A 23471-nucleotide genomic window follows, 5' to 3' on the forward strand; every position below is an offset into this window, starting at 1 on the left:
AGCCAAGTGCACACCTGCCCCTCACAGCCCCCGCCCCCGACACCTGCCTGGCTCCCTGGCCTGCAGAATGAGCAGAATCCCACACCCATCCAGCCCTCCCCACCTGATCCCAGACTGCCCCAGGTGCTCTCTGCCTGGGTCCTGGGTGGGCTCAGTGAGAGAGGAGGCCACGTGGCTCCTCCGTGGCCACCGGCAGGAGCCAACAGGAGCTGTGGGGGCCCCAGGCCACACCGGGGACCCCAGGACCTTGTAGGATCGGGGCTCTGCATAGGGCCTCTCTTCCCGTGAACACCCACTCAGAGCCTACTCCTGCCTTCTTTCAATACCCTCCACAAGCCTTCAGCAAAACCGAGGTTCGCGGCTTGGGGAGGGGAGGCCTTTATGCCTTTTCCAAGGAGAAGAAGGTATCTGAGGCCCAGCGGGTAGAGGCCTACGAGACCCACTGCCTTGGCCTGCGGTGGGCGTAGGACGCTGACACAGAGCACACCCCTCACACAGCCGGACCCCTGACCCGCAGAGTCCGCCCCACAGTACAGGCCGACAGAACCCTGTGCCGTCCCCACGCAAGCCTGGATGCATGTGCCAGGGCCTTGTGCCGGACGCAGAGGCCTGGCCGAGGCACCCCGGACGCAGGCCCTGTGCGGTGAGGCCTTCCAACGTAAAACCCACCCAAGGGGCTCATTCTGTGGGGGGCCCACAAGCGCCAAAGGGCCTGTTAGCCACACGTGGTGGTCAGTGGGAGCCACGCGAAGTTCCCCGGGGCCTCCCGCCTCAGAGGAGGGAGACTGTGCTGGCCCTGTGTCCTCTCGGGGGCTCTGCTGAGTGCTTATTAAAGAGGCGGCAGCAGTGAGAAGATTTTAGGTTTGTTAATTTTATTATTTGGTTCTCAAACGAGGCTTCACCTCAGGGTAAGCACGAATCTGTTGGCTTGAATCTTGGCTAGGAATGGTCTGCACAAATTCAAACTGACGCTGGAGGGGAGACGGCTGGTTGCCGTGGCAACCAGAGAGCCGTTTTTAATTCCGCTCGGTGAGTGGCGACTGCTGCCGCTGTCTCGGGAGGACGGTGGCCCTGAGTCCCGCGCGCTCCACGGCCAGGCTGCCCACCCCCCGGAGGCCGCCATTTCCCCTCTCAGCAGGCTTCTAAGTTCAGGCTCTCAGAGTCTCCACCAAATGGCTGGAAACGAACAAACACAAAGATCTCGAAATTGTTCCAAAAAGAGGCAGGTCCTGCCCCAGATGCCAGTGGCGTGAGGCCATTGTTGCTCCAGAGCTCAGTATTTACAGCAAGCTCCTCACGCGAGTCCCTGGCAGCCACGGCCCCTCCAAACTCGGGGCTGGGGAGGGGCTCACCCCTGGCGAGGGAAGACGGGGCTGGGGGCTCATCCCGGCGAGGGAAGGCACCCATCACCATCCGGAGCCTCAGGCATCGGCCTGACCTCCAACTCTGTTAACCTGCATGAGGCAGCGTCATCTCTGGGACTGTTTCCTGTTCTCCCACAAACAGCCACAAGATGCAGACAAACGTGGTCCCCTGGCTGAGGCCTTGCTGGCAACACGGCCCAGTCTCTCTGGGTAGGGGCAGGCCCACCCCCACCCCCATCCCACCCCCATCCCCCATCGTTTCTTCCCTACGGAGGCAGGAGCCGCAGCTCAGGCCCCAAGGTGGGACTGTGGCAGGAGCAGGCGGTCACCCACGGGCGCCCCACATCTCGTGTCCACCATGACGTCCCCTCAGAGGGAGGAAGCCCACATCCATTACTAAGAGGGCCGAATGCTCCTGGCGGGAGGCAAGGCTTTGGCCATGGCCCCAGCGTTTCAGAGGAGGTCCCAGTGGCCTCCCTGGTTAATGAGGCCAGGTGGCGGCCTGGCCCGTCCCAGAATGGAACCCCAAACTGACCTTTCCGGAAAGGAGGCAGAATCGCAGAGCAGTGGGAAGGGCTGGGGGGGTCCCGTACACCCGAGATCCTGTGAGCCTAGGCCTCGGGTGCCAAATAAACAACAAAGCCCTCGAGAGTCGCGCGCCTCAGAAGTGGAGCTCTTGTTGCTGTCAGGCGGTGTCCAGCAGCTGTTTCTTTGGAAGGTCAGTGTTGAAGGCGTTAGGATTTGCATCAGGAAGAACTGCCCCCACCCCCCTGTGCCAGCCCCACCTCCACCAAGGCCAGCTGGGCTGCATTCAGACTGCCCGGCCCTCCACAAACCCCTCCGCAAACCCGGCCGTTTCTTCTGAGAACATCTTTCCTCCCACAGTGAGGCAGGAGCCACACGCCTGCTTCCGCGCAGACTGTGAGCTGCGTGTTCTTACAGTTTTAAACCATCAGAAAAAGTCAAAAGAAGAATAACACTTCGTGGCACGTCCACGGATGACGCTTCGTGGCACACAGCCCCACCCCTCGCTGGTGTGCTGCCTGCAGTGCCAAAGCCAGCAGGAGGCTGCCCTGATGGGGAACGTGGCTGGAGGGGCTGCGGTGGTCAGCCCTGGGCGTCCGCTTGGCAAGGCTGCTGTCCGCAGTTTCCCATCGAGCACTCACGGAGTTGCTGCTGAGAAAGGGGTGGTGTAGATGCAGTGGCCGTGACCAGCACTTGGCCGTCTGTGCTGTAGGACAAGGAGGCCTGCCTGGGCCCGCCTGGCTGCAGCGGGGAGCTGAGCCTCCCTGAGGAGGAAGGACTCGCACCTGGGGCAGCAGCAGCAGCTCCTGCCTGGGTCCCTCACGGCCGCGTGAGCCGCTTCCTCGTCGTAAAGCTCTTCACCTATATAACTATGTATCAACTTAAACAGGAACGTATCCTCCGGCTCTGCATCTCTGGCGAATCCGGGCGATACGTGGTGAGACACCTTAATAAACACCTAGATAGACTCTGCCGTGGGGAGCGCCTGCCTCCGAGGGGCAAGCATGGGGCGTTTTCCTGGCTGGGAATTCGGTCTTTCTCACCACAAGACTCTTCTTGGACTTCCGTTTTGAAATAGCGTGTTTGGGTTTGTTTGGATTTTTAAATTTCATTCTTCTTTGTCTTATTTCCATTTCCTGGTCTTTTCTATCTTTTTTTCTTTTGTTTTCCTCTCTTGGGGAGGTCAGAGTCAGGGAGGCAGGCGGCACCCTAACCCGTGCGCCTGCAACATGGATGAGATGCTTCCCTCCGGCCAGGACTGGAAAGGTGGGCCCTGTGGTCAGCGGGTGCCGCGGCCAACCCTGCAGTCCAGAAAGCAGAGGCTTTGCTGATGAACAGCGAGAAGAGGGCCAGGGGCTGGGGGCCGGGGGCCGGGGGCCGGGGGCCGGGGGCAGTGACCTCTGCGGGCAGGGCAAGTGCTGACGTCCCCGGGCTGCAGGGCAGACGGCCGCCGGCTCACCTGCTGAATGCCGCCCAGAGGCCTGCGTGATCCTCCAGGGGGCAGCTCCTCATCCTGCCGCACGGCGCCCGGAGGCTTCTGGAACACACAACCGCAAGTGGGGTCTAACCAGCAACTGGAAGAGCACGTGACTGTCTGTGCCTCGGTTTCCCCATCCCACAGGCGTGCCGCCCAGGCCACCATGTGGGACTGTTCAGGAGACAGTGCCCGGTCCCCAGCACCACCCTGAAGATGAGGCCTGAAGCAGGTGCCCTCCGAGGGCAGCTCCAGGGAGGGGCTCACAGAGCAGCGGGGGAGGGGCCCTGGGGGGCAGCTGTGAGTGAGCAGGAGACGCCCGGTGCCCCCACCCCTCACAAGGCTGAGCCCCACAGACTCTGCCCGAGGGCAGCTCTGGAACACGTGGCAGTGCCAGTTCCCCCTGGGATCTCTCTCCTTCACCCAGGTTAGCACTAGGTGTGGAATGGGGGGGGCAGCCCTCCCGGGTCCTGACCACCACGTGCAGAGGCAGGAGGACGTTCGCAAGCCAGTGGACCTGTCTGCCTCAAGTGCCAGACCCCAGGGCCCCCACAGCACCTGGTAACCTTCTGTGTGTCCTGCCCAGATACCAGTGGCCTCCAGGGCTTTCCCTTGGACAACCTTTCCCTTTGGAGCCTGTGGGGGCCCAGCCCAGGGCCCAAAACCAGCTAGGACTGAGGCAGGCAGTGGGAGCTTCTCTAGGGCCTCCCAGAGCCTGGCTGGCTCCACCATCTGCCTCTGCCTCCACAGCACCTTCAAGAAGGTCCCCCGCAAAGCCCCCATGGGACTCAGGGCAGGGCTCCAGTCCCTGTGCAGGGACAGAGACAAGCCAGGGCCCCCCCACCAGCCGGGGCCTCCTCTGGGCCCCCACTGTGATGTGCCAGGAGCCCCCCGGGAGAGACAGGTTGATCTGTGCTCAGCATGGTACCCTCACCTGGGGCAGTCTGTGGTGGGAGCTGCTGGGTGCAGGAGTAAGACGTCAGGGCAGAGCCCATGGGGACCCCTGGCCTGGGGACATCTGGGACAGAATCCTCCCCTTGGTGCCCGTCCCTTCCCAGCCCTCTTGTCCAGGACCATCACCCAGGGGACACCAGGGGGCTCCGAGGCTCCAAGGGGAACGGTGTCCAGGGAGTCAGGGCGGCCAGGTCCTGGGGTGCCTGGAGCATCTCCAGCTGGGAACTAGACTGTCGCCTGCCTGGACCCTGTGTCCCTCAGCTGGAGTTCAGGGCCCATCACAGTGTCCCCACAGAAGGGCTCCAGGAACACCGGAGGGGCCGGGGAAGCGGAACGCTGTCACCCCTGCATCTTCATGACAACCTCCCAACAGGACGTCCTTCAGGCCCCTCAAAATCCATGGCAGCAGGGCCTGGGGACCCCTGAACACGTGCCAGTGTCAGAGAACCTGGGGCAGAAGCAGCCACGCAAGGATGGAGGCCAAAGGGGGAACAGGTGGAGGGGCGTGGGGTCACCCAGGGCCAAAGGGGGAACAGGTGGAGGGGCGTGGGGTCACCCAGGGCCAAAGGGGGAACAGGTGGAGGGGTGTGGGGTCACCCAGGGCCAAAGGGGGAACAGGTGGAGGGGTGTGGGGTCACCCACGGCCAAAGGGGGAACAGGTGGAGGGGTGTGGGGTCACCCAGGGCCAAAGGGGGAACAGGTGGAGGGGTGTGGGGTCACCCAGGGCCAAAGGGGGAACAGGTGGAGGGGCGTGGGGTCACCCAGGGCCAAAGGGGGAACAGGTGGAGGGGCGTGGGGTCACCCAGGGCCAAAGGGGGAACAGGTGGAGGGGCGTGGGGTCACCCAGGGCCAAAGGGGGAACAGGTGGAGGGGCGTGGGGTCACCCAGGGCCAAAGGGGGAACAGGTGGAGGGGCGTGGGGTCACCCAGGGCCAAAGGGGGAACAGGTGGAGGGGTGTGGGGTCACCCAGGGCAGTTCCTGAGACTCTTGCTGAGGCTGCCACCAGGCCAGCACGTGCCCCAGAAAACTGAGCTTGTGACAAAAACTGGAGTGGACTTGGACCCACCTTGTCGGGTAGGAGGCCCCTGGGGGCAGGATAGGGACCTGTGGGCTGTGTGCAAAGCCCAAACCTCGCTGTGGTGGGAGGCTGGGCTGCGCCGCCCCTGGCGCCCTGGCCTCCACACTCGCCTTGGCTCTGGATGCCCGGCTCTGTGGCCCAGGATGCAGGAGGGTTGGGGTAGGGGGACAGGGATGCTTTCTGCACAGCCACAGGCCCTGTCTGTCTACACCGGCTGCGGCTGCCCTGCTGACTCACACTCAGACGGGTTCACGACAGGTGCACCTCGGTTCTGGCATATCTGGACTTGAGAATGTTAATAAAGGATGGAAAATTCCTTCCAAATCCATTTTCTTGTGTATATTTCTGTTCCTGCAGCTTCTCCACGGATGGAGATTGCCTTTGGGAATAACACAGGGTCGTGCAGTCCGCCCGGCGGCGTTTTCGGGCGAGGGTCTGGTGCTGGGGAGCGAGCGCGGAGCGAGGTGTCTCTTTAAATGCGCTCTGCAGTGTGACGGCGGCCGCCCGGCTGGAAGAGCCATCCCCACCCTGCGGCAGGAGCCCGCCCGCCGCCATCGCCCGCCCAGGTCCCCATGGTTACGCGCCTGCCTCCGGCCCCGGGTCCCCGCTGTCGCCGCGGGAGGTGCGCGCAGAGGCGGCGGCGCTGCTGGCCGGGCCGGGCCGCTCGTGCGCGGGGCTGTGACTCACCGGCCGGCGCCGCAGCCCCGCAATCTGTTGATAACTCGCTCCCAGCTCGGCCGCTGCCCTCGCGAATGGAGAGCGGGTCCCCGGCGGGGGGAGCGCAGCGCGTCTGTCTCCGGGAGCGCGGCCCGGCCGCCCCGGCAGCCGCTTCGGCCACAGCAGGTGGGAAGGACGCGCGGGTCTGGGCGGCGGGAGGGACGCGCGGGGCCGCGGCTCGGCAGAAAAGCTCCCGCCCCGGGGTGACGCCGGCCGCGAAGAAAGCGGCTCCGAGTAACTTTCGGCTCCGCTGTGGCGGGAGGCGCCGCGGATAATCCAGGGCCCCCGCCCCGCGCGCTCGGCCCAGAGCTCGAGCCACATCCAGCCAGAGCAGGCGCCGCGGCCGGGCTGGGGCGGGCGGGTCACTCGGTGCCGGTTCCCGGTGCAAACGCCCCGGCGCGCCTCTGGCTTTGTGCAGCCCGAGATGGTTGAGTTTGGCTCCGGAGCCGGGAGTGGGGCGCAGATTGATTTTTAAATATGGAGAAGGAGACGCATCTGCCGCTGGCGCGTTCGGTCCGAGCCCCCCACCGGTCCCATCGGCACCGCCTCCGCCAGCCCCAGGCGCAGCCCCGAGGCCGCCCGCGGAGGGGAGGGAGCGACAGGGGCCGCGGCTGCTCCCTGGCGGGGTCGGGGCTGCGAGCTGCCCTCCGCGGGGACCCTCCGCCCGCCCCGCTGACCGCCGCTGTCTTCGCAGATGGGAGCAGCTCCGGGACTGCGCCCGCCCCGCCACGGTCACCCTGAGGCCAGGGGCCCGGGAGTGCGACCTCCTGGCCGCCATCTGGGACTTTGACCTTCCGGAGGCCATGGAGGCTGGCGGGGAGCAGGGCGCGACCTGATCGCCTCCCCCTGGACGCCTCCTCCAGCGGCGCTTACGCTTCGTAACTTTGCAGCGCTCATGGTGAGTACGGGGGTCCCGGGGGTCCTGCAGCTGGGGGCTAGGCCGCTGCGGGGGGGCGGCCACCGGTTCGGGGACTCCCAGGCTGGAAAAGTTGTGGAATGGCGAGCTGGTGAACGGGCTTCCGGGCTCGGTGCCAGGGCGGGAGGCTCTATGGAGTGGGGGCCGGGGGCAGGCCGCGTGTCTGGGCGCCTCTGCTCCCGGCGTGCTGGGTGCTGATCATACTAATGAGTTGCAGGCATATGGCAATGTCGAATCATTTAATCAATGGAGGCGACGTCCCTCCCGCAGCGCTGGCATCCGTGCCCTGTGAAAACCTGGTCTGTGCCTGGGCTGGGGTCCCTGCCACCCCAAGCCCCTCCACCCTGGTCACCGGCCTCCCCCACGCCACCCTGCCAGCCCCTTCCCATCAGAAAGTTGATGAAAGGCAGTGCGGACAGACGTAGGTGGGCTTCAGCAGTGGAGGCTGTGGCGGAGAGAAGGCGGCCGCGCACACGGCAGGCACGGGAAGGGTGTTTCAGCGGGAAGGGGCTCGTGGCTGGCAGCTGGCTGGATCGGCAAGCCGGGCCCATCGTGGGTCCCTCCCTGAGGCACCAGCAAGCTTTTGCTGCAGTTGCTGAAGGTCTGGGTTCCGGAAGGGCTGACAGCTGAGTGAACAATGCCTTGTGTGTGCTGGTAAGGGACAGCTGGCAGGCGGTGAGGACCCAGGGCACGTGCAGAGAATGCCAATGGCCCCCAGAATGTGCGGCGCCACAGACGCCGGCTCGCGTGCTTCGGAGCAGACCCCGTGTCCGCTGCGTAAGGAGCCATCGGTCTGAGTCACTTGTTCATTTTCTTCTTGTTCCGTTCGAAATGTCCAAGCAAGAGAGATGCCTTTGCCAAAATTCAGTATTGTCTTCCAGTGGTTGCTTCCCCTCTGAGGCTGGCTGAGGTCTCCGCACTTACCTTTCAGACGCCTGACAAGGTTGCGTCTCCAGCACCGGCAGCACCTCAGGGGGCAGCAGGCTGGCCCCAGGGCTCCTGCCCGCCCCCGGGCTCCCACCAGCCTCAGGAACCATCGCTGTTGCCCCGCAGGTACCACACCCAGCGCAGCCCCAGGCCTCCCACTTGGCAGGATCTGTGGCTTTTCAGCCTCAAATTCAGGCTGTTATTTGCAAAATGGAAAACTGTCATTGACAGAGGACAGTGAACGGAGAAGGGCTTCTGAAGGTGGGGGTGCTGCCGCAGCCCAGGGGTCCCTCTCATCCCCTTCCTCACCTCCTCCTCTCTAACCCTTGGCCCTTCTGCGAACAACTGTGCAGGGGCCTCCCCAATTCAAGAAGGGCACCAACCCTCACAGGCTGAGCCCGTTCGTGCACTCTCCTCTCAGCTCCGGGCTCCTGGTGGAGCTTCCTGCTACAACCTGCTCGGCCCGGGGCCACCTGGTCCCAGCCTGCCTGGCAGCCCAGAGCTCCTGCTCACCCAAGACTGTGAAAGCTCGCTGAGCCCGATCTGCCTGGAGAGTGTGGCATTTCAGCAGCTCACTGTTTTTATTCACAACAAGTAACATTTGCACCTGAGAGAACCTCTGAAAGTGTATGGAGTTGCCCTCCTGTGCTGCATCAATCTGGTGCAGCATTTTTCTGCATGTGTCTCCAGGTTCACAGCGTAGATCCCTGAGCAGGCTCACCCCATGGCCGTGGGGTCTTGAGAAGCAAGCCTGGAGGCCGTGGCCAGGGCAGGGTGGCCCTGACTCTGCCTGCCCCACTGCGGCGCTCTGGGGGGCTCCTGACCCCTGCCAGGGGCAAGCTGCCTGCTGAGCTCCCAAGTGTAAGGGCATAGGGCACAGGTCACAGGTCAGATTCTTTGGTGGCATCGCTCCTGGCCAGGCACAAAGGCATGAGTCAGCCCTGGATTCTGAGCTGCTGTCCAGCAGGTTGGCTGGGCCAGGCTGTCCTCTCAAAAGGCTGGTTTGTCGGCCCATGGTGCTCTACAGGATGGACAGTTTGCTCCCCTCTGGAGGACCTGCAGGCCACGTGTCCAGTGGTTAAAGCTGGGGCACCTCCTTCTGCAAGCTGTCTCTGTCACCACTGTTAACGAGCAAAAGCAAATGTGAACTTGCCTGTCTCCACGAGGGGTGCTATCAGGACTTGAGTTCCAGCAGGCTCCGAAATGAAATAGGTGTCACTTCGCACCCTGTAACTTGCAGTCCTCACACTTAACTCGGAGAACAGTTGTTCTCGAGGGCCTGAATTTGAGGCTGAAAAGCCACAGATCCTGCCAACTGGGAGGCCTGGGGCTTCCCTGGGTGTGGCACCTATGGGGCAACGCCTGCGGGGTTGGATGGTGTGGCTGGTGCAGTGTGGTTGCTGTGGGATGGGCGGTGTGGCTGGTGCAGTGTGGTTGCTATGGGACAGGGTGTGGTGTGAAGATGTCTTCTGGCCCTTTGTGGCTACTTTCATTCCACAATTGCAATATTTAGGTGCAGCTGGGAGCATGAGCTCATCCTCCCTTCAGGGTTCAGGCCCCCTGCCGACTGTCAGTCTTCGGAATTAGATAAAGCTGCAGAGCTTTTGCTTTCCCTGTGACCATTTCTCTCAGAGGATCTGAGTCTGGTGGCCTCACTGAGGCACCCCACACTCGGCACAGGCTCTCGCTCTCCTAGTAACACTGTTTGTGGTCAGAAAGTAAACAGAATAATAAGATTGGCATGACTGATGTGTGGTGTGTGGTGTAGCTGGTGTAAGGTGGTTGCTGTGGTTTGTGGTGGTGTGGGCTGGTGTAGGGTGGTTGTAGGGTTGGGTGGTGTCGCTGGTGCAGTGTGGTTTTTGTGAGATAGGGTGGTGTGGGCTGGTGTGTGGTTGCTGTGGGATGGGCAGTGTGGCTGGTGTAGTGTGGTTGCTGTGGTTTGTGGTGGTGTGGGCTGGTGTAAGGTGGTTTTTGTGGTTTGTGGTGGTGTGGGCTGGTGTAGGGTGGTTGTGGGGTTGGGTGGTGTGGCTGGTGTAGTGTGGTTTTTGTGGATAGGGTGGTGTGGGCTGCTGTGTGGTTGCTGTGGGATGGGCAATATGGCTGGTATAGTGTGTGTGGTTTGTGGTGGTGTGGGCTGGTGTAGTGTGGTTGCTGTGGGATGGGCGGTGTGGCTGGTACAGTGTGGTTGCTGTGGGACAGGGTGTGGTGTGAAGATGTTGTCTGGCCCTTTGTGGCTACTTTCATTCCACAATTGCAATATTTAGGTGCAGCTGGGAGCATGAGCTCATCCTCCCTTCAGGGTTCAGGCCCTGTGCCGATGGCACTGCTGCCCGGTGAGCATCTGAGTTTCTGTGTGGTCACCTGTGAGCTGCCAGCTTTCTGTGAGTAGGGTGGAGGCTCTCAAAGGGGACTTGACCAAGCCCCTTCCAGCTCTCAATTCAGGGCTGACTCTTGGTCATCAGAGGCGCTGTTAGCTGCATCCTGAAGGTTCTCAATGCCCAGATTGAGTGAGAGGACAAGCTTGGGCTGGGGGACCCCAGAGACCTGGTGTGTGTAGGGAGCTCCTTAGGTCTAACACTTCCTTCCCCAGCTTCCGAAAGGACAGAGTACCTTCGAAACCTCCAAGGAGATGAGGCGGGTAGCCGAAGGGTGAAGACTTCCAGCCTGAGGGTGACGGGCCCAAGGTCAAGGCCAGCCTCCTGGCGGTGCCCCCAGGAAGGGGAGTCTCGGAAGCCGAGAGTGAGGAGGAGCCTGCAGCTGCTCCCCAAGGCCGGACCCGTGCGAAGTCTGCCCTGAAGAGAACCAGGATCAGGTCCTGGCCCAAAGGCAGGTTGTGGGAGACTCGGAGCTCTGAGTTGGTAGGAAGTATGTGAGCCCACACGCAGTGGGTTTATCTCTGCTCAAATTTCACCCCTTGGCCTCTGCCAGGAATGGGCATTCAGAAGGCGGCAGGGGCCCGGGACGCAGGGCCTCTCACAGGGCGTAAGGATGGTCGGTCGCGCTTACGAACATGTCAGAGCTGTACTGAGTTCTTTTCAGCTGGTTGCTTTTTAGTCTAATATCTAAATGACTAAAAATGGCTACAGTCTACTTCCTTCATCTCACAGATGGAGAGCTTGTCATCCCACCTCACATATTCCCGAAAATTAAGAACTTTAAACAAGTAACTACCAGTCTAGAAAGAAAGCATCTATGATATTTTAACACTTTTTTTCGAAATCTCTTCAAAACTTCACTAGCCCATCTACTCCTCCAAGAAGAAAATCATGACACACCTTACAAACATCATGCCGACTACAGGTCATCTGTGTTCTGGAGGAATAAATTCTTCTCCTCTACCTTCCGCCTTTCCCCTGGAACACATCCATGAAAAGTTGACAGATCAGTAGATGCAATTATTATTTAAAAGGCAGACGAGGGAATACATCAGGCTCTCAGGAATTCAGTGTTCATTGGCACAGAACCAGGAAGTAAAACAGGGAGAACCAGAAAAAACAAGAAAGAGAAACAGGAAGAACCAGGAAGAAGCACCTGAATGAAGAAGGAGAAAGAGGCAGGGAGGGAGGGAGGGAGGAGGGAAGGAAGGAGGGAGGGAAGGAAGGAAGGAAGGAGGGAGGGAAGGAAGGAAGGAAGGGAGGAAGGAAAGGAAGCACCTGGGAGGATACGTGTTCCTTCCTCAGCCAGTCGGAGCTGTGGACCTGGCCCCGGACACCTCACCGTGCAGGAAAGAAGGTTCTTCAGCCAGTTGGAGCTGCAGACCTGGCCCCAGACACCTCACGCGCAGGGAGGAAGGTTCCTCAGTCAGTCGGAGCTGCAGACCTGGCTCTGGACACCTCACTGTGCAGGAAAGAAGGTTCCTCAGCCAGTCGGAGCTGCAGACCTGGCCCCGAACACCTCACCCGCAGGGAGGAAGATTCCTTCAGGCAGCTGGCATTCCCCAGGTTTGAAGAGGTCACTTTCCCACCTCTCGCTGCTGCAGAAAGGTTAAGTTTTGATCAGAAAATTCACACATAACTTGACTGACTGCTTTCTTCTCATCTTTCCTCCTTTTTGTCTTTAACACCCTGACCCACTTGATTTGCAGAACACACCAAAGAGGAGACCTCCACTTAAAATGAGGGAAAACAGAGGAGGAAGTTAGGACTCAAGAAAGAGGAGACACAAATAAGCCGGAGCATGAGTCCCACGCATGCCGGGCTCACGCTGGCGGGACTGTTGGCTCCGAGGCCGGCGGATGGGAGATGGATGCCCGCCTTCCCCAGGGAAGCAGAGACATCTCTGGGCGGCTTCTAGAGCAACCCGGGCCATCCTGCGGGCACAGAACCAAGCTGGCATTCAGCCATTTCATCTGGGCCAAGAAGGTCGGGGTCACCTTCATCTGCCCCTTCCCAGCCCCCTTGGGTCCTCGGAACCGTGTTCTTCACCCCCCAGGAGCCTGGCTGCATTGCGAGCCGAGGGTCCGGGAATTCTGCTTATGACTTGCCGGCCCACCCCTGTCAGCCAGGCTCTGTTCAGCCACAGATCTGACCAGCAGGCCTGGGGAACACTTGCAAAGAGGAATCCGTGCATGTGCAAACTTTAAAAGACAACACACGTCTCCACTGCACATGACCCACTTTGAATTTTAAATGTCACCTCTGAAAATGTAGAAAGGCACTGTTGATAACTGTAATTTGGAGACAAGAAAAAAAAAAGAAACCAAACTAAATCACACATCTGTTTCTTATAAAACATCTTGTTGACCCACGGATCATTGCACAGGTGAGGACCATGGCCCAGGCCTCCAGCTCACGCGGCAGCTCCGAGCGTCCACACCTGCCCTTGCCGCCTCAGTCCGTGTGAAGCCTCACAGCTTGGCCTTCAGACGAGAAGCCCCACACAAGGCGGCGTGGCCCTCGCTGTCACTGGAGCTTGGGCGGCCTCCTCCCAGTGCAGCCTGCACCTTGCGTGGCCCTCGCTGTCACTGGAGCTTGGGCGGCCTCCTCCCAGCGCAGCCTGCACCTTGCGCTCACGACCTGAGACGTTTGCCTCTTGCATGAAAAGCAGCTCTGATTGGGCTTAACACGAAGGGGTTTGTGTTTGTGACTAAAAGCCACAGACGGGAGGCTAAGTCTCCTTCTGGCCCTGAGGATGGAGGCAGCGGGACAGGACGCGGCTCGCGGGCACCAGACATCAGGGCACGCACTTTCCAGGCTGCCATCTGCGCCTCCGCCCACTGTAGCACCGCCCTTCGCCCCCGCCCCTGCAGCTGAGCAGGAGTCTGATGCTTCAGGAGGGTGCGTGGCGGCCACAGCAGCCCAGGAAGGCCGTGGGAGGACACGTGAGGGCCCGGGGCAGACCACCCAGGCTCTTCAACACAACAGATGAGAACGAAGTCTTTGTTCCAGGCGACTCACCGAGGAAATGCTCCGATAGACTCGGAGAGGGCTGGACACAGAGTGGACCCCACTCTCTTGGCTTCTCTCACGGATCTGGGTTTGCAACAGCGGCTCGTCGGAACTGTGTAGAGTGTTCAGGTTTATTTTCGACCCTGGGTCAATGTCACGGAGGAAAAGCCGTTGACTCTCGTGGAAGAATCCTGGGGACAAGAATCTGGGGCGTCGCTCACGCCCCGTTAAACCTTCAGTTCTTCTACCCACATGGGGCATTCTCCACCTCCCAGCAGCAGATAACTCACTGGATAACCTGATGTCGGGATTTGGCCGGGAAAACATGCTTTTCCGTGACTTTGGAGCTGTTTGCACACGGCAGGAAGTGGGCGCCTACTAAACCAGCAAACGTGGGACAACCAGCCCGGCACCGCCCGAGTCACGCCAGGGCCCCCATGCATCGTCTCCTGGTGGCAAGCGCTCCAGCAGCCAGAACACCAAGGAGGGACGTGCGAGAGCATCCACAGTTGGCTGGGCTGTCCCTGGGTTGCTCTCTGGGGGAAGCAGGAGCCCCAGCTGGAGCTCGGACCGGACACTCACCCCACAACTGTTGCAGGAGGCAACTGACGCTTCGGGCTCTGGGGCACTCAGGAGAATCTGGACAGAGGCCCGCCCAGCTCACCTCTTTACAGAGGGGCAGAGTGAGGGTGGGGCTCTCCTGGGCCCTGAGCCCCCCGAAAACCCTCAGGGGCCTCTGTCCAGGGTGGGCCTCACAGCCAAGCCTGAACCACAGGGCGCTGTCTCTCTGTGGGGTCCTGGTGTCCAGGAAGAAATGGGCAGATTCTAAACACTCCCCGGAAAGCAAAGTGTCTGCTGTCACTCCAGCTCTGCAGCTCCACACCGACACCCGCTCCTCTCCCAGGCACCTTCGCCCTCGCACAGGTCCAGGCTCCTCGTCCTGGGATGCAGGGCCCCTCCGGTGCCAGCCTGGCCAGTGCTGCTCGAACCCTGGGGCAGGGGCCCTATTTTGGGCTTTGACTGTCAGCCAGTCCCTTGGCTCCCCGGAGCGCCCTCTGCCCATGGTGGACACTCTCTAGCCAACCAGGGCCTCATCTTGGCTGGACAGACAAGAAGTGTGGCCTCAGGAGGGAAGCAGGAGCTCTCGGGCCCGCTGGCTGCCTGTGTCCCAACACAGGTGACGCTGCTTCCGCCCACGGCCCTTCAGGCACAGGAGGGTCCCTCTCCACTTCCCGCCTCACTCAGCCGGTGCCATTCCAGAGGCCCCGCCGGCTGCCTCCTCCTGCCCCAACGCCCGGGGCAGCACCCACGGCGTAGTCAGAGCGGCCGGAGCCTGGCACAGGTGCAGCGCTCACCAGGGGGCGTGGTCAGGGCCTCCGGAGCCTGGCACAGGTGCAGCGATCACCAGGGGGCTGGGGAGGGGCCAGGCGGCTGCAGCCCTCACCCCTGCTGGCACCCACCCACAGGGTTCTTACCGGAACATGGCACCCACCCTGCTCGCCTGCCTGAGGTTCATAACTAAACCCCACACAGTGGGGCCCTGAAGCACAGACATGTTTCCCACAGTCTGGAGGCTGGAAGCCTGAGACAGAGCTGAGTGCGGGCTGGTGGCCCGAGGCCCCCTCCCTGGCCTGTGCACGCATGTTTCTGGGCGGATGCCCCTGAAGCCCCCTCCCCAGCCTGTGCACCCCTCTGTGCTTCCCTGGTGAGCTCACCTCGCTCACCTGATGAAGAAAAGATGTAGCCCCGTCAGCTCCAAACCTTTCCAGCCGTGGCGATTTTTCCCCAGTCTACTCTGCCACAGAGAACACATATTCCCCTTTGAACTCTGACCCTGAACCCTTTTCTTGGGCAGAGAAGCAGGTGGAGTTAGCGGCCTCCGGTCCAGGTCTGTTTGTGCTAAACGGTCTCCACTCTTTCTCCACCTCTCACAGAAGCTCATACAGAATCCTCTCGGGAGATGCTGACAAGCAGGGTTTCGATGAGTGTGGGGCTCCCGGTGCAGCTGGGGCCATCCCGTGGTTTCCCTGCCTCTCTGTAAGGCCCACCCAGACCCCACCCAGCCACCTGCAGGCTGCGGGAAGAGAGGAGGCTGGAGGCAGGCATCAGTCGACCGAAACACGGCCCCAGGAGCCGGCCTCAGAGCCACACAAGGATGCCTTTGGCCAGGAGAGCCGGTGGAGGGCGAGGACAAACAGCGCTCCATGGCCACGTGGGGCCCCTCCCGTGCACTCCCTGAGCATCCACAGACGCAGCCTGACTGTACCGCCCCAGGCAGCCCCCCTTCCCTGAGACCCCACACGAAAATGCCTGGAGCGGCTGCAGGGGAGGCCGAGCCCCAAGGGTAGACTCAGGCGACGGCGCCGCCCACACAGACCCACCAGCCAGTCACACACGTCTCCTTTGCTTTATCCTCAGGATCTGAAGACGGTGCTCTCCCTGCCCCGCTACCCAGGGGAGTTCCTGCACCCCGTGGTGTACGCGTGCACGGCCGTCATGCTGCTCTGCCTCCTGGCCTCCGTCGTCACCTACATCGTGCACCAGAGGTGAGCCTGGCACGGGCAAGGGCGCCCCCTGTGCCCAAGAAACCTGCTCTTACCTTCAAAGGCAAGTCACTGGAGGGCAATGTCACTGCCCCCTCATGTAGCAAGAAGGTCCTTGAAGGTACAACTCGGGTCGCCAGCCAGCTCAGACCCACTCAGCAGCCTGGTGCCCATCACACAGCCGAAGGGTGGATGGAGCTTGGGGAAGCCGCGCCCGTCCACTCAGGCCTCCATCAGGGTCTTCTCGACGGCATCCCCCGTGTCCTCAACTGGGCGAAATAAGTTCTTCCAGAAATGGGTGCGGTGTCAGTCCAGGCACGCTGAGAAGCTCAGGTTCCCCTGGGCGGTCACTATGGCCTGGAGAGCCTCGGAGAGGCACCGAGAACATGAGGGGGTCCGGCTGCAGTCAGGGTGGGCACACCCACAGCCAGTCATGGGCGGGGGTTCAGGTATGTCTGAAGCTAAGGGCGCCTCGGTCACAGACAGAGCTTGGATGCGCCCAGGGCCACAGTCTCATCAGAGACTCGGGCGCACACAAGGCTGTGATCACAGGAAGAGGCTTGGGCGGGTCTGAAACTGTCATCTTGGTCTGTTTGGGCTGCTGCAGCAGAACACGGGGGCCTTGATGGTTTATCGACGGTGGAAACTGACTTCTCAGTTCTGGAGGCCGAGGTCCCAGATCAAGGCACCCATGACGCTGTGTCTGGAGTGTCTGCAGAGGGCCAGCTCCAGGCTCACGGATGGCGCCCACTGCCTGTGTCTCTGCCTGGTGCCTGTCCCCTCTGTCCCAGCTCCAGGCTCACGGACGGCACCCACTGCCTGTGTCCCTGCCTGGTGTCCCTGCCTGGTGTCCCTGCCTGTGTCCCTGCCTGTGCCCCTGCCTGTGTCCCCGCCTGCGCCCCTGCCTGCGTCCCCGCCTGTGCCCCCGCCTGTGTCCCCGCCTGTGTCCCCGACTGTGCCCCTGCCTGTGTCCCCACCTGTGTCCCCGCCTGCGCCCCCGCATGTGTCCCTGCCTGTGCCCCCGCCTGTGCCCCCGCCTGTGTCCCCGCCTGTGTCCCTGACTGTGTCCCCGCCTGTGTCCCCGCCTGTGTCCCCGCCTGTGTCCCCCCGTGTCCCTGCCTGTGTCCCCGCCTGTGCCCCCGCCTGTGCCCCCGCCTGTGTCCCCCCCGTGTCCCCGCCTGTGCCCCCGCCTGTGTCCCCCCCATGTCCCCACCTGTGCCCCCGCCTGTGTCCCCCCCGTGTCCCCGCCTGTGTCCCCCCCCATGTCCCCACCTGTGCCCCCGCCTGTGTCCCCGCCTGTGTCCCCGCCTGTGTCCCCGCCTGTGCCCCTGCCTGTGTCCCCGCCTGTGTCCCCGCCTGTGTCCCCACCTGTGTCCCTGACTGTGCCCCTTTCTGTGGAGGGTGAGGTGCTCTCGGGGCCTCTTTCTCCAGGTCCCTGATCCCATCACGACAGCTCTGCCCAGAGGCCCCGCTTCCAAGTATCATCAGCTTGGTGGTTGGTGCCGTCCTACCAACTCGGGGGGGCGGATAAAATCCGTTTAGACCAGAGTAGCTGTGATTACGGGGAGAGGCTGAGGCGAGGCCGTGGCCAGAGTCACAGTGGCCGCCCGTCGGGCCCCGGACGTGGTGGTCACAGCCACAGGCGGGCATGGCCGGCTCCGCCCCAGGCTATAGCCGGGGTCACGCTGAGCCAGTCTAATCACGGTCTCTTCCTGACGTGCCAGACACCTGCTCAGAGGGGCACCCCATGCTGGGACCCAGGCGGTGCGGCCTCTATCTCTGAGACGGTGTGTGGCCAAGTCCTGGAGTCTCAGGGCCTCAGTGTCTTCATTCGCCAAGTGATGAGGTTGTTCAAGCTTCTGCAAACCCCTCCCCGCCTCAGTGTGCCAGGGTGACGTAAGGCAGAACTTGCCAGTGGCCGCCACTCAGGGCAGACTCAGACGACCCGTCTGCTCTACCCTGGCCGGGTCCTCGGACAGCTGCCCCGACCCCATGGACAGCCCGGACTTCCCAGGGACAGAGCCTGCGCCCCAGGGGGCTCCCTTCCACGCCTCCCCTTGCAGAGCCACCGCTCATGTGAAACCCTCCTTTCCCGTCCCACAGCGCCATCCGCATCAGCCGCAAGGGCCGGCACACGCTCCTGAATTTCTGCTTCCACGCGGCCCTGACATTCACCGTGTTTGCCGGCGGCATCAATCGCACCAAGTACCCCATCCTGTGCCAGGCGGTGAGTGCCGGGGCACCCTCGTTGGCTCCTACCAGAGGGGAAGTGCGTGAGCGTCATCTTGTTTACTAAATAATATTCCAGCGTTTGCTCAGCTATTTCCTGGGAAGGGGGTCGGGCCCCGGCAGGCCGGTGTCTCGGCTTCACGCCATGCAAGCCACGGGCTCCACGTTTGACCCCAGGGTTGATTCCACCGCACAGCCCCCTCCAGGCCGGCGCTAACCTGACACTTACCGTCCCCAAAGGGCGCGCTGCCCGGGAGCAGGGACACAGCCCACCCCTCCTGGAGAAAGTGGTTGGGGGGACACAGCCCGCCCCTCCCGGAGAAAGTGGTGGGGGGGACACAGCCCACCCCTCCCGGAGAAAGTGCTGGGGGGACACAGCTCGCCCCTCCCGGAGAAAGTGGTGGGGGCAGTTCGAGGAGGGGCACATGCTCTGGTCCAGGGAGGAACCTGCAGATGCTGCTGCCTGAGTCACCAGAAGGGCAAGCTCGTCCTCTGCACGGACACCCCCACCCCTGGAAGCCAAACAGAAATGTCACTCGGGGAACCCTCCTCCCCCACTGCAGGGAGAGCTGGAGAGCACCGAGCGTTGAAAAGAACGACACACAGAAGGCTCCTCCCATCTGGGGACCCAGCCTGACCTTGGTTTAAAAGGGGGGACGTGTACATCACACTCAGTTCCTGGCAGAGCTCATGGTAGACACCCTTACATCAAAACTAAGCCTCGTCCTCATCCACTTTGGGCTGTGGCTCATGGCCAACGAGAGGACCTGCCCAGAGCCTCTGTAGCCACAGCTCCGGGGCAGCTCCTCCCCACACACCTAGCCCGGTCCCAGTGGCCGCCCCACTTCAGCAGCCACACAGCCCAGTACAGTTACCTCCAGGCCCGGACACAGCCAGGGGGCTGCCATGGCCTGCAGGGCAACTTGCCAGGGATCCGCCCTGTAGTTTCTGGGACCCTCCTATGGTACCTGGCACTGACACGCACCTGCAGACAGCAGTGGTGGAGACTCACGCAGGGCTTGCTCCACAGGGGTGTCTGGGGAGAATCTGAGCTGAGTGCACAGAACCCGCCAGACTCCCCCTCAGGCTCCCACACCTGCCTGCTGCGGCCACGGGCTTCCTTCCTTCCCAGCACTACACTTCCATGTGCCAGGCTGGGATGGGCCGGGCAGGGGCTCACACAAACACAGGGCCCTGGCGTCCGGCACGCAGAGGAGACGTTGTGTCTGTGTGTGACCACACATCATGCCAGACTGCCAGGAGGCCATGCCCCCCGCCTGGGCCTGGGCCTGGGCCCAGCATGGCCCCGACAGAGGAGTTGCTGGCACGCACCTGAAGGCGGCTGAGGTCGGACGTACCTCCTGCCTCCTTAATCATTCCTCTGGTAAGCTGGAAACAACCACAGCAAGTGCCCAGGAAACGCCATTGACGTCCCGCCCGTAAGTGCCTGCAAGAGGCTGTCACCGTCACGTCTGCACTTTGCCACCAAGCACGCCCCACACTGGGATGAAGCCTGCTGGATCCGCGGGTGGGGCCCCCCCAAGGGCCTTCAGCAAACCCTGCCCGCGCCTTCGGGAACACCGGCCACTGCTTGCCTGGACAGAGCTCCCGGGGCCCAGGCCTGCAGTGACAACTCAGGGCGGATGCTGGGGTGTTGGGGCTGTGGCTGGCAGGTCTGGAAGGTTCCAGAGGGTTGCAATCTTGGAGGAGATCTTGTTAAGGCGACAGCCCTCAGGAGGAAATGAGCGGAAAAGATTGGATCCTATCTCCAGACGCTGTCCTGATCTCCCAGGGAGCACGATCCACTCACTCGCTCACTCAGCAAACGTGCTGAGGGCCCACAAGGTGCCAGGCCATGCTGTGGGCACTAGGGCACTGCCAGAGACAAACCCACATGGTCTCACTGTGGAGCTGCATTCCAGGACAGGACGCAAGTGTGGAAAATGAACCGTGGAAGCAGCCGGGGTTGGGAGGTGCCTGCCGGACGCGTGAGGCCAGGCTCGGGAAGCAGAGGCAGGGGCCGCAGTGGCTGCAGCTCCAGAGCCACTCGGGGAGCCCACAAGGCGACGTTCTCCGAGCTCCCTGATGAACTGTCTGCTCCCCTGTGCTCTGCGACATGAACAGAAGCTCTCTCATCGATCTAACGCTGAGGCCAGGCCGGTTCCGCATTCGCTGCCTCCGGGTAAGGTGGAGAATTCAGCCACCGCAGCTGGAGGAAGAAGACCTGAGGGTCTGGTAAAAACTAGACTTGGAGCCCGACCTGTCTGCACGTGGGCCAGTGGTGGCCAATCCGCCTTCCCGCCTGCCCCCGGCCTGCCCACCCTTGTCACACCCACCTTCCTGCCTGCCCCGCCCACCGGGGGCCACAGCTCAGCACTGAGTGAAACCTGGTCCCAGGCTCTGGATGGCTGGAGAGGACGGACAGTTGCTATGGCAACAAAGAGATGGCCGTGAGCCCCATTCGCATGCTAAGTGACACAGTCAACAGAGACAGGCGCTGGCCCTGGGTCCGGCGGGGTGGGGCGGCCGTGCAGCACCGTGGGACGCTGGTGGCTTCCCTGCAGCCTCTCCATCTGTCCAGCCTGAAGTCGGTGTCCAGGACTCAGAGCTCTGCCACGTACACCTTCTTGTGGTCCCCAAATGCACACGGCATGGGTGAGGCTCAGCCCAGACAGACAACGGGCAGGGCCAGCTCTGCCATCCTCCCCAGCGCCCTGGGCGGTGACAATGACAGCCCCACGGCTGCTTCCTGAAAAGAAAGAACCCAAGGCCGGGCTGTGGGGGCCGCCTCTGCCCCACTCCTCCACGCAGTGCCCCATGGTTTCCAGGCCTCCCTGTCTCCACCAGGCACTGGGATGGGACACGACCCCACACTCAGTGGCCAGCCTGGGAGAAAGGGTGGAGCCCCCCGGGGCCTGCTGTGTCTCCTGCCCCCAGCGGCGCACAGGGAGCTCATCTGAAACCGCAAACGCAGCCCTCCGATCTTTCCAGCCCACGCCACAGTATCCTCATCAATTGCTGCAGAGCCTCCTCATGAGTGAAAATTGAGCTCTGGATTTGATAAATCATCATAATGGTGCGACGTTAGCTTTATGCGGCGAATCTCTGTATTCCTTAAACATTTATGTCCTTTCCAATTATAGCAGTATTTTACCTGTCATTTCAAAATGTCAGGTTATTACTCCAAAGGTAGCAGTGTGGCCCTCGTAATCAGCTAACGCAGGAAGTTTCCATAGCAATGAGGAACGGCGACCTGCAGGGTGACACGAATGCCGTCCCCGTGGGGGGCTCATCCTACCCCAGTAAGAGCATCCTGGCGTGACCCCACTGAGGACTTCACCTCCTCTCCCTTGGTGGACACCTGTCCAGGTCTGAGCTCAGGGGACGTCAGTCTGCAGCTCACAGCATCCGTGCCTGGGCCACAGGGACCGCAGTGGGGTGTGCACGCAGCAGGGTGTGCACGCACAGGCCCATGGGTCCCCACAGACTCCCTGCTCCCGTCTCTGTGCAGAAGGGGAGCAAAGCTGAGCCGTTCAAGGGTCTCTGCAGCTCAGCGTCTCCCTGTGAGTTCCGGGCGGCTGTGAGGCGGCCGCCGTCTGCCCTGGGATACAGACGCTTCTGGCCGCCTGCCGCTCTCATTCTTGAAAACGCAAGCCCGGGCTGAGGCTGCTGGGCTCTGGGGGGTGGGTGCCTGCCGAGGGTCTGGCTCACTGCTGCTCCCCCGCAGGTGGGTATCGTGCTGCATTATTCCACGCTGTCCACCATGCTGTGGATAGGAGTGACCGCCAGGAACATCTACAAGCAGGTGACCAAGAAGGCCCCTCTGTGCCTGGACGCAGACCAGCCGCCGTACCCCAGGCAGCCCCTGCTCAGGTACTGAGTGCACGTGGGCGCGAGGCCCTGCCACCTGGGCCCTGGACACTGCATGCACCTTCTGGGTCTTGGCAAACCTCCTCGCCAGGCCACCAGGGGCCTGAGGACGATCCGGTCCATGGGGGAGGGTCAGTGTTCCCAGGGAGGGTGGAGAGCGGGCGAAAGATCTGGGGGTGGGGTAGTGTGCTGGAGGGGAGGGGCGCCGGTCACTGGGGGTGGGGCAGAGGGGGTCCTGAAGGTGGAGGGTCCCCGGTGGAGTCTGAGGCAGGCGGTGCCCTGCCCTCCACATCTGCAGCTGGAGCCTGGCTGCTCTGGGGCTGGTCTGGGGCTGGCGTGTGTTGGGGGCTGGACAAGCCTCCTGTGCTACAGAGTTGCTGGCGTGAGACCCTCTATGCCCCGCAGGGCAGCCACACCAGGGAAACGGGCTCTGAGTGGTTTTGGCTTCGGCTTCATGGTCTCTGTAACATCAGGCAGCTGACTGTTGCTGGGTGGAAAACCTCACACACTCAGGCACTCATTTCAAGATGGCCCTGGCCTGGGCCCTTCAGGCCAGGAGGCAGGTGTGGTCCCCCAGTGTCTCTGCTGTGTGAGGCCCAGTTGCTGGGATGGGACACTCGCCCTCCCCCCAGCCCCAGCGGCCTGCACCAGCTCTTGGTCCCCATCCGTCCTCAGGCTGGGAATGCACCGTTGCCTTGGTGGGAACCACGGTCCTGCCTAGTGGGGTGGGAACAGCCCATGATGGCGCAAACCTCCCTCCCTGTCTCCCTCAGGCCAGAGCCAGGGAAACCCGGGCATCCACGTCTGGGAGGTGGCAGAAGCTCCTCTGCACCAGCAGGAAAAAGCCGGGTCAGGGAGCCGGGACAGCTGCTTTAGATGGGGGTCTGGCCACAGCCGTGACTCGGGCCGGAGCTCACCAGGGAGTTCCAGAGCCATTGGCGTTTCCTTTTCTGAACTGAGACTGAATCCCAAACACTCAGTGGGCGAAAGCCAGGCCCGGAGCGTGGCCTCGAGGCCTTGGGTGCCTACTGGCCCATCCTCTGGGGTTCCCTGAGGCTCCCCGAGTGCCTGCCTTGGGCACTTCTGGTTTGCCCAGAGCAGCGCCCTGTGTGAGGCACCCCCGCCAGAGGCTGCTCTGTGGCCGGCCGGCCCAGGGGATCTTGGAGGACACTCGTCCGGTTGCGTGTGGGATGTGACCCGGTGCTGGCGCACGGACACCCGCTTCCATGGAAGGGCTATCTGGCACTGTCCCGTCCAAAACCATCTGAAGAATTCATTTCAAGGCAGATACAGCCACATCCTGTGTTGTTCCAGTAAACAGCGCTCATTTGCACCCGGAGCATTTTCTGACACTGTTTGATTTTCAGATCCACGCAGACACGTTGCCACTTAGCAACCAGGGCTGGGTGGTGCTTCTGCCGCTGGTGGGGGCTGGGGAGGTAGGGTTTCATTATCTTGCCTCTCCTGCCAGGGAGGCCCCAGGTCCC

At 62.1% G+C, this 23471-nt stretch overlaps 1 protein-coding gene, 1 long non-coding RNA gene and 1 pseudogene across 2 annotated transcripts in view; 1 reads left to right on the top strand and 2 right to left on the bottom strand.

Moving 5' to 3' along the window:
* Nucleotides 1-855: 855 nt before the first annotated feature.
* LOC129045329 (uncharacterized) lies at nt 856-3551 on the bottom strand. The gene is made up of 3 exons (XR_008504942.2): nt 3349-3551; nt 1900-3190; nt 856-1176 (listed from the first exon to the last, which is right to left on the bottom strand). It is a non-coding gene; the product is annotated as an uncharacterized LOC129045329 (long non-coding RNA).
* A 75-nt stretch (nt 3552-3626) lies between these two features.
* On the bottom strand, nt 3627-4556 carry LOC129045100 (uncharacterized; annotated as a pseudogene).
* A 1391-nt stretch (nt 4557-5947) lies between these two features.
* The window catches only part of ADGRA1 (adhesion G protein-coupled receptor A1), a 44709-nt gene continuing 27185 nt past the window's right edge, over nt 5948-23471 (top strand). The window contains exons 1-5 of the mRNA XM_054504012.2: nt 5948-6238; nt 6807-7010; nt 15761-15888; nt 17989-18112; nt 21842-21987. Of these exons, the coding sequence (XP_054359987.1) occupies nt 7008-7010; nt 15761-15888; nt 17989-18112; nt 21842-21987 (401 nt within the window). The 5' untranslated portion in view covers nt 5948-6238; nt 6807-7007. The remainder of the gene's footprint in view (nt 6239-6806; nt 7011-15760; nt 15889-17988; nt 18113-21841; nt 21988-23471) is intronic.

The sequence above is a fragment of the Pongo pygmaeus genome, chromosome 8, assembly GCF_028885625.2.
Source record: "Pongo pygmaeus isolate AG05252 chromosome 8, NHGRI_mPonPyg2-v2.0_pri, whole genome shotgun sequence".
In the NCBI taxonomy this organism is placed as follows: domain Eukaryota; kingdom Metazoa; phylum Chordata; class Mammalia; order Primates; family Hominidae; genus Pongo; species Pongo pygmaeus.